Raw genomic sequence first — 17,374 nt, 5'->3', positions numbered from 1 at the left:
AAGAGCTGTACAGTGAGGTTTTACTTGGAGGTTAGAAGCTAAAAGGTTGATTCGCCTATTTAATTCAGAGAAAGAGCTCCCAGAAGTCTGAACATCTGTTTCCTCGGGTTAAGAGTCTGTACCAGCTAGCTACCACCTTACAGTCTTCCCACATTTGTTCAACCAGCACCGCCTGAACGCTTACTAAAAACTAGGCAAGCATTCATGGAGAGGACCCACTAAGTGACACTTAGGAACCACTTTTGTAAGGGAATACTGCCTAATTAAGACATTCCTACATGACTTACACCACCAATTGGCACCTGACGTTTGAAAATCCACACACCTGAATGAAATTTAATAAAGCAGTTTCTTAACGCCAGGCCCTAAACAGCGCACAGGAGTTACATCTTACTCAAGTAAATCTTAATTCAAAACCACGCCGTTTCCCGCTGACGAAACTTAGTGAGGGTCTGAAAGAATTCCAGGCCGACTTAAAATTGTGAGACAGAACTGAAAGCGAAGGCGCTCAATTCCGAAGCGAGACGAAAGGGGTCTAAAGAAAAAGTGAACTGGAGGTGGTGAGAAGCGCCGCAGGGCCCACACAGGCTATCCCCAACCCGAACATCAAGTAAGCAACTTTTCCAGCACCCCGGGACTGCAGCCTCCCCCGGTCCTCCAGCGTGCTGGCGGAGACTGGCGTCCCAGAGACGGCTCCCCACGCTCCGCACGCTCCCCACGCCGGGAGCCGGTCCCAAGCCAAAGGAGCGAATAAAATCACCAGCCAGCTGGTGGGGGCGGGGTTGCAAACGCTCCTTTCCCCGGAGAATGGGGGAGGGGAAAGGAGTAAGCGACCCTCGGGCCACCCGTCCAGATCTCGGCCGGGGGTGGGGGTGGGGGTGCTGCAGTCACCGGGCCTCGCCGCCAAGGCCCCCAGGGCTGGCGTGGGGGAACGGGGCGGGCCCCACCGAGGACAGGCGGGAAACGGGGTGGCGGGAAGACGAGAGAATGGCCCAGCTGGATAGCCACACGCGAGGCCAGGACCCTGCCTTGCCTTCAGCGGGCCCCGGGATCTCACAAAAGGCCCCCAGCCTCCTGAAGGGACGGGCTGAGGGTTGAAGAACACCCCCCAACACCCCCCACACACACACACACCCGCTCGCCTCACTACCCCCCACCCTCGGGCCCCGCTCCGCGGGCTCGGCGCCCCGCAGCGGCGCGGGGGAGCCAGGGCCGGCAGCGCGGCCGTAGGGAGCTGACGCCCTCCCCGACGCCCGGCACTCGGAGGGCGCAGGAACCCCGACACGCAGAGAAAATCAACAAAGCACCTGCCGCTCTCGAGAATACATGCCACAGGCCCCCGACCCGTGGCTCCCCGACGCGCCGCTGCCCGGGCAGCAGGGCTGCGCTGACGGTTTTGGGGGAGGGGGCGGGGAAGGGCCCCGCGCGGTGGCTCGCTGGCCCCGGAGCCAAGCCTTCGTCCGGAAGCGTTGAGGGAGGGACCCCCCACGCCAGAGACTGACCTTGGAGTCTCCGTTGCACAGAGCCATCGGGGCCGGTGCCGCGGCGGCCAGAGTATGAGACGGGGCGGGAGAGGGCCGACCGGGTCGGTGCCACGGGCCGCAACTGAGAAAAGGGCCTGGTTGAAGAGCGGAAGGACGCGGAGAGAAGCTGGCCGCCTGCGAAGCGCCTAATGCAGTAGCAGCGGCGAAGCGCGGGCCCCAGCGCCGCGGGAGAGGAGACCAGCAGCGCACACGCTACCCCCGCCTCCTGCTTCCGCCCGGCCTGGCCACTGGGAGGAGCCAGAGCCCGTTTGGCCCGGCAGGCGAGTCGCGGGAAGCCCCCGACTTGCCGCCGCGGCTAAATAGGCGTAGCTTTCAGCGCTGGGCCCCTCCTCCAGGCCCGCCCCGCCGCAGGGACTGGCTCTCTGGAGGAGAAACCCGCCCCGTCTCGCCTGCCCGCCCCACAGGAGGAGGGGCCTGCAGCGCCGTGCCTCGCTCCGCCGCCAAGTCCCGCCCCGCCTCCGTGCGGCTCGCCCCTGGGGGGAGGAGCTCGAGGAGCCCGGATGGCTCCACCCCTCCCGCCCGGGCACTGGACAGCCGGCCTTAGGAGGAGGGACCCGAGTGCCCCGCCCCGTCCGCGCTGTTCCAGCCAGCCCCAGAGGAAAACTGAAGCCATTCCAGCTTCGTGTTCTCCGGCTAACCTAGGACGGCTGCGAGAGCACCGGCGCCGCTGAATTGGAAACCTAAAAGAGCTGGGCCCGGGGGATAACTCATCCGGTGCGCGGGCTCATCTCAGGTTTGGGGACTTGGAGGAGGCCGAGACTGCTTTGAAGAGTTTGGTGGTGACGTCTCAAGGGACGTCAAAGTGAGATTTGATTACTTAGGTCCCTCGAAAGTTCTACAATGGGTACAGAATTTCCAAAAGGGAGAGGTTTGGGAGCGGCAATCAGTTGGGAAGCTGGGCCAGGGGACTAGTGATGAAGCTCAGTTTGAACTGCAATGTTTTTATTTGTATTGCTTGTGGAGAAAGGGTTACTCTTTGGCTCCCGTCAAGACGAGGTATTGCTTTGAATTTGGTCACCTGCGGGACTAAATTGGGGTTCGGGAATAAATAACTCATGGAATGGCTTCCAGTTAGCAAAGCATTTAACAAATATTCAATTATAGAAAGTCAAATTTGCTGCGCTCATGCTGTGTCAGGCTCTAGTCCAGGTATTAAGGACCCAAAGTGAGACAACCCTGACCTCCAAAATTTCATTTTATTCTAACCAATCCCATGAAATTAGTGAGGTAGAATTGATGTTCTTATCAACTTTTTAACTAATGAGGAAATTGAGCCTCGGTGAGATAATGTGCCTCTCTTTGTGTAGAATAATGGGGATCTGTATGTATTGTAATACAATATATACAGGAACAAAAGGCCCAAGATTCTAGTGGGCCTCTGACTAAACGAAAGTGTTTCTGAAAAATTGATACTTGAACTTTTTAAAGCCATGGATACTGGATTCTCTTGGTGGTCTGTATGAACAATCCAGAGAACAGTGTAGTAACCAATAGAAAAACCCCAACTTGCATCAACATTCACCCAGAATGGAATGAAATGTAATGTGCCAGCCAGGGTTAAGAACTGGCTAAATCCCATCTATGTTAGATCACACCTAGTTTCAATATATTCTAGTGGTCACATATGTTTATGGGTAAGAATATCAGCATGCGCCAAAATCTTTATATCTTATGTTCTTCAACTTTTGACTGTATTGAGCCCTGCCTCTTTCTTGAAACTGGATTTTCCTTAAAATATATCACAGAGGTAACTTTTCACGTCTAGGATGTTCTTGGTCATCTTTTTTTGCCCTTCTTCCTGTATCTATCCTATAGGAGGAAGCTTAAGTGATGGTTTTCTTCAGGATTTCCATTTCTCACCCTCTTCTCATCTTTCTCTCCACCTATGTTCCTCTGAGGCATTTGTTTAAACATATAGACTTGCTCAAGAATACCCTTGATAGGCTCTATGTTTTGACAGCTCTCTTCTGAGCTCCAGATCCATATTACTCTACACATCCCCAGTTAGATGTTCAATGGCATCTTGAGCCCCAAACTCAGTAAGTCCAAAACAGAAGCTCCCAAATTTCTGTGCCCAATCTCACTGGCACTGTGATAGTAGAGGGAAATATTCATGCCTTAACCCAGAAGCTACAGGTTTTTTTTCATAGATGCCCTACATCAAATTAAAGAAGTTCCCTTCTATACTAATTTTGCCAAAAATTTTAATCATGAATGAATATCATTGAATGGTTTTTCTGTGTCTTTTGAGATAATCATAGTTTTGCATTTTTTGATTTATTAATGTGATAAATTACATTGATCAATTTTGAAATGTTAAACCAGCCCTCCATTTGTGGGATAAATTTAAAGTAATCATGAGGTATTTGCCTTTTTATATATTGGATTGTATTTGCTAAAGTTTTGATTTTGAATTTTTGCATCTGTGTTCATGAGGAACATCGATTTATAGTTTTCTTGTAATGTCTTTGACTGGTTTTGGTGTCAGGGTAATGCTGGCCTCAAAGAATAAAGTTAAGAGTTTGTGTAGAATGATTTCTAGAAGAGTAGTATAGAATTGGTTTTATTTCTTCCTTAATTTTTTCATAGAATTCATCCATAAGGCCATCTTAGCATGAAGTTTTCTTTCAAACAACCAAAGAAATTCCATTTTTAAAAATAGATACAGGGTTTTTGGGAGGGTGGATATAGGGCTCTTTAGGTTTTCTTTTTTCTTTTGGAGCGAGCTTTGGCAATTTGTGTCTTTCAAGGAATTTGTCAGCTTCATTTAGTTGTCATATTCATAGGCATAATGTTATTCATAATATTGTCCTTTCAATATGTAGAATTTTGCTTTTGTCTGATCTGCCATTTCTATATTTTAATGAAGTATTTAGGTCATTTACATGTAATGTCATGTAGATACGGTTAGGTTCATGTGTACAAAGGTGACCCCCAAAAAATAGAATTTATTTTTTAAAAAAATTGTATATTTATTCTTACATGTTTAAACTTCAGGCACCTTCAAAATACTCTCCATTTGATGCAGTACATCTACTGGGACATTTTTTCCACAGCTCAAAACAATTTTGAACTCGTCAATTTTGATGCCTTTTAGTGCTTCTGCCATTTTTTTGTTTTACCTCTTCCACACTGGCAAAAGATTTTCCTTTGAGGACTTTTTTCATCCAGGGAAACAAAAAAAGTTGCTTGGGACAAGATTGGGTGAATAGGGAGGGTGGGGCATGGGGGTATCTCTGTTTTGGGTCAAAAAGTGCTGAACACTCAGGATGGTATAGATAGGTGAGCTTGTAAATCACCCATCATGGAATGGGCAAACACATTGAAAGAGTCTTTAAAAAAATTCACTGAAGCCGAACACAGCCTCTCATGACAACACCATCTGGTACACTGGCACAGATGGGTTCCTAGAACACTCACTCACCTAGGGAGAGAAGCCTGTAGTACAAGGCACGCCCCCCACCGGAGATAATTCTGGGTTTTTTGTGTCCCCTCTCATATGACCTGGAGATTCTCAAGGCAGTAGGCTGGGGCAACTAAATGGCTCACCTCTTTTTTTTTGTTCCTGTCTCTTAGGCATCACTGTCCTTTGAAGTTTGAAATCCAGTATTTTGAAACCATTATTTTATATATTTTGTCGGAAGTTTTTTTGGTTGTTTCAAGCAGAATTTAGTTGCTGTTACCAAATCTTTGGCAGAAGTGGAAATCTAGAAACCTTATTTAATGATTAGTTGAAGCATCTTAAACCTATAATGTCTTCCTTTCTTGTACATATTTTTGTTCAGGGTGAAGATTGTCTTGAATTCAGAACAACTTAGGCAGCAACATGAAATAGTGATGTTGATTCTAATAAATGTAATTGTGTGGTTCCTAGGACCAACGCAGTTGTCAAGGAACATTTGATAACATCCACGGATAGAAATTTCCAGATTTGGGCCCTGGTTAGTGTAGCTCAGTGGATTGAGCGTGGGCCTGCAAACCAAAAGGTTGCCAGTTCGATTCCTAGTCAGGGCACATGCCTGGGTGTTGGGCCAGGTCCCTAGTAAAGGGGTGCGCGACAGGCAACCACACATTGATGTTTCTCTCCCTCTCTTTCTCCCTCCCTTTCCCTCTCTCTAAAAATAAATAAATAAAATCTTTAAAAAAAAAAGAAATTTCCAGATTTGGTATGTATCATATCATTGAAAATTTATTTTAGGTATAATTCATGGTCATCTCATTTCATCTTTCAAAATATTTACTATTTTAAATCTCTAACAAAAAAATTAACTTTTAAACTTAAGAAAAATATTAGATGTAAACTTAAAGTTCAGGAGTACCTAGTTTTTCAAGCTCCTTTTAGGATGGTATGTGAGGTTTTTTTAAATTTGTAAACTACTCAAAAATAAAATTTAATCATGTATCCCTTATTAATGGCTTCCCATTGATCTGAGGATAAACTCCTAACTTCTAATGTTGCTTAATTGGTACTTGGAGATTCAGCCAGCTCCTGTATACCCTGTTCTCTTACCACTGCCCCCTCGCTCTACTCTCTAGCCACATTGAACTGCTTTAGTTCCTTAAACGGGACATGTTCTCTCTGTTTTAGGCCTTTGAACCTACATGTTTTCAGTCTAGTATAGTTCTGTTCCTCTCCCCACAAGTCGGCAATCTTGGGATAGATGTTTCTTCCTCTTTTGTGCTCCCACAAGCCTCTCCCCTTCATTAGTACTTACCCCCTTTGCTGTATTTACCTGTTCTCTTGTCTCTGTCCACAGAAAGTCCTGGAAGCAGGATCATCCCAGTAGCAACAAGCAAATGTAGCACCCAGATCCTGGTTTTTAAATGCCATTCTTCAGCAAGAAGAACCAGGCCTTTTTAGAGAAATGACTGATTTTAACACCAAGACAAGGACAAGGTGACCAGGAACATTTTTGTGCCAGAAAGGAAGTGCTCAGTGTATAATGGGGACGTGTCAGAGGGACACAGGAGTCTGTCTGAGAGGACTTTTACTGGCCAAATCTGGGACATTATATCAAAATAAATAGCTACAGGCCCTGGATAGTGTGGCTCAGTTGGTCGGAGCATCATCCTGTAAACTGAAAGGTTGTTGGTTCGATTCCAGGTCAGGGCACATGCCTAGGTTGCAGGGTCCATCCCTGGTCAAGGCACATATGGGGAGGCAGCCGATTGATGTTTCTTTCTCCCTCATTCTCTCTTCCTCTCTCTCTCTCTAAAAAATCAATGAAAAAATGTCCTTGGGAGAGAATTTTTTTAAAAATTAAAAATAAATAGCCATGGTAAATGGATGATATCTGCTGATTAACCTAGGGATCCATCATTGAATGACTATATAAATAAATCAATGACTAAATGGAGAGAAACCCCTTAGAATGTCAACTAATAAAGTTCAAAGTCCAAAATGATGGAAAATCATCATTTTGTAACCATCAGAAATAATAAATTCAGACAAGAAACATGAATGGATAGTAACATTCAAGGATAAAAGGTAGATCAAGAACAGGTTTCATTGACATTGTCTCAAAGTCTCTCCCTACAAAATAATTATTAATTATTCAAGGAAAAGGAGTAACCTTACAGTGGAGAAACCTGAAGGTACCTCCTTAGTCTAGTGATCAAAGCTGCCATCAGCAGTAGTGGAACAAATCAACATCATGTATCATCTGATGAATACAGTGAGCCCAGCACAGTATTACTTCAGTGGTGCCATGCCTAAAATGTATAACCTAATTCTAAGTAAACATCAGGCAAACCCCAAAGGAGGCACATTCCACAAAATAACAAGTCTGTAATTTGTTCCAGTTATCTACTGCCTTGTAACAAACACCCTAAAACCTAGTGGCTTAAAACAACAGTTTTTATTTTACTGCAGTTTGAACAAGGTTTAGGAGGGGCAGCTCTTCTCTGCCCTAATGTAGATGTATTACAGTCAAGTGCTGGGCCCCACTAGGCCTCAGCTGGAGTGGCTCCACAGCTGGGAGCAAGGATCCTCTGAAGGCTTTCGCACTCAGATCTCTGACACCTGAGTTGGGAGACCCAAACAGCTGAGGGCTGCAATAGCTGTGGCCTATCTGGCATCTCTGCCTCTATGTGGCCTCTTCATCACCACAGCAGGGGAACAGGATTTCCTAAATGTCAGCTCAGAACTACAACGGAGAGAAAAAGACAGAGAAAGTGCAAACATGCCACATAGAAGCCATATGGCCCTTCCTAACCTACAACTGGAAGTCACACTGCTTTATTTCTCTGTAGCATTGGAAGTCACACAGATTTATTTCTTTGTATTCTATGAATTGAATGAGTAACAGGCCCATCTAGATTCATGGAGAGGGTTCTAAAAGAGCATGTGAACTAGAAGTGTGGTGCAATGCTTGTAAAATACAATTTGCCACAGTAATCTTAAAAAATAAAGGTCCAGGGGAGACCAAGAAACTGTTCGAGATTGAAGAAGAATAAAGACACATGCCAACCATGTGAAATGCAAGCTCCAAGATTGAAACTTTTGGCTATTAAGGATATAACTGGGACAACTGACAGAGTTTGACCACCCTCTCGGAATGAAAAGTATGTGGGAGCTCTTTGTACTGTTACTGGAACTTCACTCGAGGTTTGAAATCACTTCAAAGTTTTTAAAAATAAAATGTACCATAAAGCTCATGTTTTAAAATGTTTACAGTTAAGTCCTTTCATAAAATAATAGATTGTGTAATAAAAATAATCACCCAAGTTCCACATATGGTACATTTTTATATATATTTTAAAGACTATTTAATTTTAGAGAGAAAGGAAGGGAGAGAGAGAGAGGGAGACAAACATCAATGTGTGGTTACCTCTCGCGCACCCCTCTACTAGGGACCTGGTCTGCAACCCAGGCATGTGCCCTGACTGGGAATCCAGCTGGCGACCCTTTGATTTGCGGGCTGGCACTCAATCAACTGAGCCATACCAGCCAGGGCACATTTATATTTTTTAATATTATGTTTTCTTAAAGCAGAAGACCACTGAATGTTATTATCATTGTTACATTTTTACTGATTACCCTTCTATGCCCTCTGTCCCAACTACGTAATCAAATTTTGGTCATCTTCTCTTGGGGCCAAAATGACATCGTCCTGGTGAGAATGGATTCAGCCAAATTCTGTCCCTTTTCATCTCTAGGAAAAAGAGGGATACAACTTTTGGTATGGTGCCTTTGAAAAGTTTCCAAACCTCATGACCAAAAACCCCTCAATAAAATGGTGGTGTTAGTGGTGCCGGTGGTAGTCGCAGTAGCCCTTATATAACACTTCATGTGTCAAGGCATGATTCTCAATTCTTTGCATATATTAATTCATTTAACCCTCACAATGGTCCTATGAGATGGGTACCATTATTATCCACTGTTATTATCCCCTTGTCATCCTTTTTTGATTGAAAAAATTGGGAGAGAAATTAACTAACATAAGGATATACAGCCACTAAAACACAGAACTGAGATTCAAACCAGGACAATTGGCTGTAGCCTTTTTATTGTTTATTAAACATTCAAAATGTACCTTGCCAAACAATCCTGAAAGCCACAAGTATCATTGGGTACAATTTAAAGCACAGCAACAGCCCTGTTACCACTGTTTCTTGCATCTGTTTGCAGTGCTTTTTTTTTTCACCTGAAGATATGTTTTTATTGATTTTAGAGAGTAAGGGAGTGAGAGAAACAGACCAGTTGCCTCCTGTATGTGCCATGACCAGGGATTGAACCTGCAACCTAGGTATGTGCCCTGACTGGGGATTGAACCTGCAACCTTTTTGTGTACAAGATGGTGCTCCAACCAACTGAGCCACCAAGCCAGAGCTGCAGTGTTATGATTTAAATGTATTTTTAATTGGTTATTCCTAAAATTCATGGCACAAATTCACTGGATATATATATACACACACACATATGTGTATGTACATGTATGATAAAAAACACATAACAAAATTTATAATCTTAACCATGTTTTAAAAATATTTTAATTTATTTTTAGAGAAAGGGGAAGGGAAAGAGAAAGCAGGACAGAAACATCAATGTGTGGTTGCCTCTCATGTGCCCCCTACTGGGGACCTGGCCCACAACCCAGGCATGTGCCCTGACTGGTAATCAAATCATGGACCCTTTTTTTCGCAGGCCAGTGCTCAATTCACTGAGCCACACCAGCCAGGGATCCATATGAACCATTTTTTATTTATTTTTAACTTTATTGTTGTTCAGTCTGAACCATTTTTAAGTGTACAGTTTAGTAGTGCTAAGTATTATCTCTGTTGTGCAACAGATCTTCATAACTTTTCCTTTGGTAACATTGAAATCATACCCATTCAACAAGTCCCCTTTCCCCCTCCTGTCAGCCTCTGGTTAGCACCATTCCACTTTCCGTTTCTGTGAGTGTCACTAGTCTAGATACCTCATATAAGTGAAATCATACAGTGTTTGTCTTTTTGTCACTGACTTATTTCACTTACCATTACATGCTCAAAGGCTGCATAGAATGTTATATATATATATGTATATTTTGTTATACACACATATGTATATGTATGTGTGTGTGTGTATGTATATATATAAAGCAGCTTCAGGATATTCAAGTGACATTTTTACAAAAAAGAACAGGTATATTAATCACTAAAACATATGAAGCACGTTATAATAAATTAGGAACTAAAACCCCAAAACCCCAATGAAGGGGGAAATAAAATTCACAAATTAAGCAGTATAAATAGTTAATAAACATGATATGCTACTTAAAATATTTGATGTCATTTTCTCAACCTTCTGAAATGCCATAAAAATGACAGAAGAAAAAATGTTTAAAAATATGGCAATATTGGAAAATCAGGTAGGCAGTCATAAGCAGAAAATATATTGCCTGGTTGTATTGGCACAACCACTTTAGAAAATGTTTAGCAGTTTGGCAGCTTCTTATAATAAAGTTAAATATATATACACCATGTGACTCAGCAATTCGATACTAGGTCATTGCCTTAGATTAATGAAAACTTAGGCTTACACAAAAGCTGGAAATAATCCAAATGTCCTTGAACTGATGAATGGATAAAAATATATTGGTAGATCCATACAATGAAACGCTACTCAGCCAAAAAAAAAAAAAAAAAAAGCATCAGAGGGTGGTAGAGGGGGGAGAATTAACAATACATGTGACAACATGGGTAAATCTCAATGTATTATGCTCATTGAAAGAAGCCAGGCTCAAAAGGCTACACAGTGTATAATTTTATTTACATGACATTTTGGAAAAATACAACTTTTCCAAAACTATAACTAGAGAAAAACAGATCAGTGGTTGCCAGGGGGATAGGTGGAGAGGCTGACTTCAGTAAGTACAAGGGAGTGATGAAACTGCATCATTCCATGATTGTGGTGGTGGTTATACACCTCCGTCTCAAAACTCAGAACTGTACACTCAAATTTTACCGAATGTAAATTATACCTCAACAAAGCTGACTCTCCACCCAAAAAAGCAATGAAAAGTTCTGAGGAATATATAGGAGATATAGCCCTGACTGGTATGGCTCAGTGGATTGAGCACTGGCCTGTGGACCAAAGGGCTGCTGGTTCGATTCCCAGTCAGGGCATAGACCTGGGTTGCCAGCCAGGTCCCCAGTTGGGGGTGTGCAACAGGCAGCTGATCAATGTTTTCCTCCCTCTCTTTCTCCATCTCTCTAAAAATAAATAAATAAATAAAATTTTAAAAAGAAGATATAATTCAGATGATAGTGAACTGGAAAACCAGTCAAGAAATCTGCAACTACACATAGGTTTAGGAAGGGCCACTAGATGGTGGCATTAATTTTTGTAATAGAGTCCACAGTAAATCTTGAAGCTCAAAGATCACAGACTAGGCGGTGGGGCACTTTGGGGGAAATTTTCCTGTAAATCCATAGTTCTAATTCCTGCTGTCAAGCCTTGAGCTGTATTGGTTTCTGTGATTTTACTAAGCCAGGTCTCCCAGCCTTCCACCTATTCTGGGAAGCCATCAATATCCCTCCAGTAAAATTCTCTCTCTCTCTTCCCACTTCAGATTTTGTTTTTGTTTTTGTTTTCTGAAACAGACTGAATAGCAGAACTAAAAACAGCTGTTAACCAATTTGTTTTGTTTTTCTTCTTTTCATTACAGAGAATTTTGAACATGTACAAAATAAACAGAATGGTATAATGACCTCCCATACCAGCAGGCCTCAATAGTCATTGATAACCTGCCATTCTTAATTCATCAAACCTTCACCACCCCAACACCTATGCAAATAGTTTTTCACAGTTCCTTTTTTAATGAGGTAAAATTTCCATATTTTGAATTGCACAGACTTTTAAAAATAGACCTTTTTTATAAAGCAGTTTTAGGTTCACAGCACAATTGAGCAGAATGTACAGAGATTTTCTGTATTAACCACCCCCCCTTCCCCACTCATACATAACCTCCCCCATTAGCAAGATTCCCCACAGAGTAGTACATTTGTGACAACTGATGAATCTCCATTTGCACATCGTTATCACCCAAGGTTCACAGCTTACAGTAGGGTTGACTCTTGTATATGCTATAGGTTTGGACAGATATATAAAGACATGTAACTGCCATTACAGTCATTACAGTGTCATGCAGGGCGGTTTCACTACCATAATCATCGATGCTCACCCCTCTCTCCCAGCTCCTGGTGAAGTGCAGGCATTTTAACAGTACAGTTCCAATGTTTTTGAAAGAGCTGGTTTGGAAGTTTCCAATAACATATGGCAGAAAGAAAAAGTTATGAAAGAAAATTAAGTGACAGAGCCTATAAACTAAAAGTTTACTAGAATTTCCAGGAGGACTTAATGAAGAGGAAAAAAAGGAAAAATCAAATATATTATAGAAGAAAATTTCTTAAATTCAAGATAGATTTGGAATGTTGTAAATGCTGCATCAGAGTAATAGAAAAACGCATGCACGTACCTTCATACATCCTGGTGAAAATTCGGAACACCAAGAATAAAGGTAAATTCTACAAGATCCCAAATGAAAAAAACAGGACACAGGCAAAAAACCAAAAATTGGATTGATATTAAATAAGAGTGACAATATATATCATAAACATGAACATATGTTTTTAACATTACAAAAATACAAAACAAAATAACATCGTATTTTGTACTTGTCATATAAGTATGAACTGACAAGTCTGAAATACAAAGGGTTGATGTGGGGCAAGCAGATGCAAGTAATCACGGTTGGAGTGTAAAATGGTATAAAACTTTTTGGAGAGCTACTTGGCAATATTATTTTAAATATACATACTCGCCCAGAAATTTTACTTCTATACTATGTGTATGTGTGTGTGTATCCGGAAAACCATCAAACTGGAAAGAATGGTCATCAGTATCATCAGTATGAGACTGGTTGGCAAATTTTAGCAATCCATGTAATGGACTGTGACTGGCCAGGATCTTGCGTTCACCTCTATGGTTATTCAGGTGTGGGCAGTGGATGACGGCCAATGTACTGGGTGGGACAATTGAAAGCAAAAAAGGGATTGTGGCTCCCACCGGGATAGTTTTGTGTTTGGCAGCTTCATCACCTTCACCGAACACGTCAATTAGGGAAGAGTAGTTTTCCAAAGGAAAGGGAGAATTATATCGACAGAAGTGGGTAAGAGGCACTGAGTATACAAAAGAACAGCTGTTTATGACCGTACTGGCTGCAGGTCTGGCAGTATGGGTCGTGTTTTCACAGTGGCAGTGACACTTGCTTCATGTTAGCTGAAGTACACTGCATGCCTGGTGGGGGAGCACTCCCAGATTTGTAAAGGAACATCACAGTCTGTCCGGTAAGAAGACTGACTACCATGAGGTCATCGGAGAAGGAAACGGCAATGTGGGCATGGCTGAATGGTGAAGACTTGTCTCTGCTCCACGTGGTACCGGCAAGGGTAGTGCAACGTGGGGCCGGAATTCACTTCCCAGATAGTGCACACATGGCTGGTGCTGTTAACTAGGAGCTCACACAGTGTGGAGTCACAGGCCTGAGTCCCTTTCCTGACAGGCTTTCCTGGAGTGACTTTCTCAACAGAGATGAAAACTACCAGTTTCTTAAGACCTGTTCCTGGAAGTCAGACTATTATCACCTCAGCTGTATTCTATTGGTCAGTCATAGAGCCTATACTCAAAGGAAGGGACATTGGCCACACTTTCAAAGGAAGAAGTGATAAAGAACTTGGATGCTATGTTTTAAAAGAGCCACATCAGGTCCAGGGAAAACAATTTCAGTTTTTCATGGATCTAAAAAGCCTTAAGAGTTTAGATGTGGAGTATACATTATGTATGACCAGCTGGCTTACTATGTGTAATATCTGGTGTAGTGTAGGAGCCCCAAACTGGGGAGCTGCTTAAGTGTTCATGATACTCCAATAAAACCAGCCAGGGGACGAGATGTAGACATGCCGTTTGTTACATTACAGGGGAGTGCCGGTTCGAGATAGACCCTCGCCCCCACCCCGCCTGAGACTTGTTTTAAGGGGCCCCAGACAAAGGAGGCATGTTTCCTACCAGTGACTCTAAACTACATTATCTCAGTATAAAGAAAGGGTCAAGAGGCAGTCACTGGACAGGAAGCCATTCCCAAAAGGTGATAAGGAGGAAGTTACAATCCATTTCCAAAAACAATACACATTCCTAGCTAGAAGCCCTTGGACTAGCCCTCAGCCATGGGAGGGGGAAGGGCCGTGTATTGACCCAACCCCTGGCATCACATTACATTGGCAGCTACACAGATAAGCCAAGATTCTGTCATATTGTACATCAGAATTTCCCGACCCTATCCCTCATCTCCCAAGTTGCTTTGAGTCAAAATTTAGCTCCTGAAGGGGAGGACTTGACAATGAGGGATTTGGTCTCTTTTTGATGCTCTATCATCACGTGAATGTCAGCTCTGCATTGCCATGTAGTCATATTTACAGCTCTGACAGATGGCGAAAAATGCATAAGGATTGAGGACAATCATAAATATCCTAAGAGATATTTGGGAACTACTTTGTATTTAATATTTTGTCAACCTACACCTAACCAGAATAAATATCAAGAATGAGTTTGAGCCCTCACTGGTGTGGCTTAGTGGACTGCACACCCGCCTGTGAGTCAAAGGGTTGCCGGTTTGATTCCCAGTCAGGGCACATGCCTGGGTTGTGGGCCAGGTCCAGCCCCCAGTAGGGGGCATCTGAGAGGCAACCACACATTGATGTTTCTCTCCCTCTCTCCTTCTCTAAAAATAAATAAAATATTTATTTTTTAAAAAAGTGAGTTTGATCAACCTTAATTAACCAAGTGGCCTACAAAAAAATCGACTAATTGTTTCACCTTTCTTTGATGGGTACAAGATATATTGTCTATTGTATGGACTCTTGTCTGGCCTGTAAATAGTTGAGAGCAATTGAATTGTTTTTGAATGATTTTAGACAGCAAATTTATATATATTAGTCTGTTGAATTTAACCTATTTTGTTATTTATCATGGTCAATATTATAACATGTGTTAGTTTAGAAACTTCTAGCCAGTGTAAACTCCTGTGTACTGAACTCTTCCTGGCTAACTGGACTTCTAAAGACAATGAGTTACTGCCCTGCCTGGGTAGCTCAGTTGCTTAGTGTCCCAATATGCCAAGGTTGTGGGTACAATCCCCAGTCAGGGCACATACAAGAAATAACCAATTGATGAATAAATAAGTGCAACAAATCGATGTTTTTTTTTCTCTCTCTCTTTCTCTCCTCCCCTTCCCTCCATCTCTGCTGTCCTCTCTCTCTAAAATCAATCAATAAATAAAATAAAAACAATGAGTTACTGAAAGGTTTATTTTGAATACTTGGACAGGCAGAATGACCTGTCCAAATTATAGGTTCCTGATTGATGTGGTAAGTACATGAAGGCCATATGAATACATAAGAATAGTCCTGCCCTGGCTGGTGTGGCTCAGTGGATTGAGTGCCAGCCAGCGAACTAAAAGGTTCAGTTCCCAATCGGGGCACATGCCTGGGTTGTGGGACAGGTCCCCAGTTGGGGGTGTGCAAGAGGCAACCTGTCAATATATCTCTCGCTCATAGATGTTTCTCTTCCTCTCTTTCTCCCTCTCTTCCCTTCTCTCTAAAAATAAATAAATAAAATCTTAAAAAAAATAAAGAATAGTCCTGAGGGTTTACACTACAAAGACGAATTTTTGTTTGTGGTAATCCACAGGTACCAATTGCTGTATGAATTTATTTGGTCTGGGTGGACTTAAATTTTCTTATAGCTTCTGACTATTAAGAAAATAATTGGATGATAGCTTATTTCATTAGTCCATGTTCCTTTCCTTTTTATCCTTGATGTCTCTAGAGTTTCTCTGAGGCTCTATGAAACATCAGTAACTATATCATTATCAGAGTTCAGAGATATAGAGTAGGGGTGTTGGGGTTAGTAATGTTAACTATAATAATAGAATTAAAGTTATAAATTGATACATAACAATAGTTAATATTAACTATAATAGTGACCATAGGATTTAGGGGCTAGATGACAAATACAACAGATTTGGTCATTCAAAAGTTTTATAGCATACTAATATCATTCCATTGGCACCCCAGAATTGCCCTATTTCCTTTCTGAAATTTCTCAACCACAACAAAAAACCCCTAACAATATGCAGATAAATTATTACAGTTAAGTAATAGAATATGACTTCCCTGATCTGAAGAAAGATTTTTATCTTCAGATTGAAATAATTTATCAATTCCCAATATGATGATTTTAAAGTATGTCTACCAGTTCTTTGATATTCCTCCCTAGAAAAGCTGGAATTTTAATCTCCTTCCGTTGAGTGTAGGCTGGACTTAACAACATGCTGCTCTAGATCACTTACTCTGGGGGAAGCCAGCTGCCAGGTCAGAAAGACACCTAAGGAAGCAGCACTACAGAAACTCCCATGGCGGAGAACCGAGGCCTTCCGCCACCAGCCGTGTGAGTGTGCCGTTTTGGAGGTGGATCCTGCAGTGCCAGTCAAGCCTTCAGGTGACTTGAGCCCCAGCTGATACCTGCATTGCAACTTCATGACAGATACTGAGCCACAACCATCCAGCCGAGCCATTTCTGAATTCGAAACCAACAGCAACTGTGGGATAAAATGATGGTTGTTTTAAGGTGCTAAGTTTTAGAGTAATATAATGAAAATACACAGCAAGAATTAAGAATTTCTTTTTAAAGGCACATTTATAAATTGAAGAAAAAACATTGCAAGCATCAAACAAAAAGTTACTCACAAAAGAAACAAAATCAGATGAATATTTCTTTCATATCAGTAATAGAAGCTGGAAGTCAACAAGCACACTTTTTAGACAAGCAAAGATTCAGTTTACCTATATATACTTAAAAAAAAAAATAACAGAAGAAGCCCTGGCTGGTGTAGCTCAGTGGACTGAGTGCTGGCCTAGGAACCAAAGAGTCACCAGTTCAATTCCCAGTCTAGGGCATGTGCCTGGGCTGCAGGCCAGGTCCCCAGTAGGGGGTGTGCAAGACACAACCACACTTTCACGTTTCTCTCCCTCTTTCTCCTTCCCCTCTCTCTAAAAATAAATAAAATCTTTAAAGAAAATAATGGAAGAAACTCTGTAATGATATAAAAATGGAATCAAATTTAATTATGACAATACTAAGATATTGGGGGTAAGATAAAGAACAGCGGGGAAAAAAATCCTATTTTGCAATATATGTTAGATCTAAATGAATGGAGACACTGTGTAAATGAGAATTTCTAATTTATGTTGTAAAATTAGTCTTAAAATAATTTCCAGTTACATACATA

General features: G+C 42.1%; 1 protein-coding gene across 3 annotated transcripts in view; it reads right to left on the bottom strand.

The window, feature by feature from the left end:
- GMPS (guanine monophosphate synthase) overlaps positions 1 to 1,849 on the bottom strand; it is a 50,401-nt gene extending 48,552 nt beyond the window's left edge. The window contains exon 1 of one of the 3 annotated variants that reach the window (XM_024562953.3): positions 1,503 to 1,849. In XM_024562953.3, coding sequence (XP_024418721.3) covers positions 1,503 to 1,529 — 27 coding nt within the window. In that variant the 5' untranslated portion in view covers positions 1,530 to 1,849. Of the gene's footprint in view, positions 1 to 1,307; positions 1,437 to 1,502 lie in introns of those variants that run through there. The other 2 variants (XM_053918036.1, XM_053918037.1) reach the window with 2 other exon arrangements.
- Between the last annotated feature and the right edge of the window lie 15,525 nt (positions 1,850 to 17,374).

Source organism: Desmodus rotundus, chromosome 2, assembly GCF_022682495.2.
Source record: "Desmodus rotundus isolate HL8 chromosome 2, HLdesRot8A.1, whole genome shotgun sequence".
Lineage (NCBI taxonomy): Eukaryota > Metazoa > Chordata > Mammalia > Chiroptera > Phyllostomidae > Desmodus > Desmodus rotundus.
This window is presented reverse-complemented; position numbering and strand designations above follow the sequence as displayed.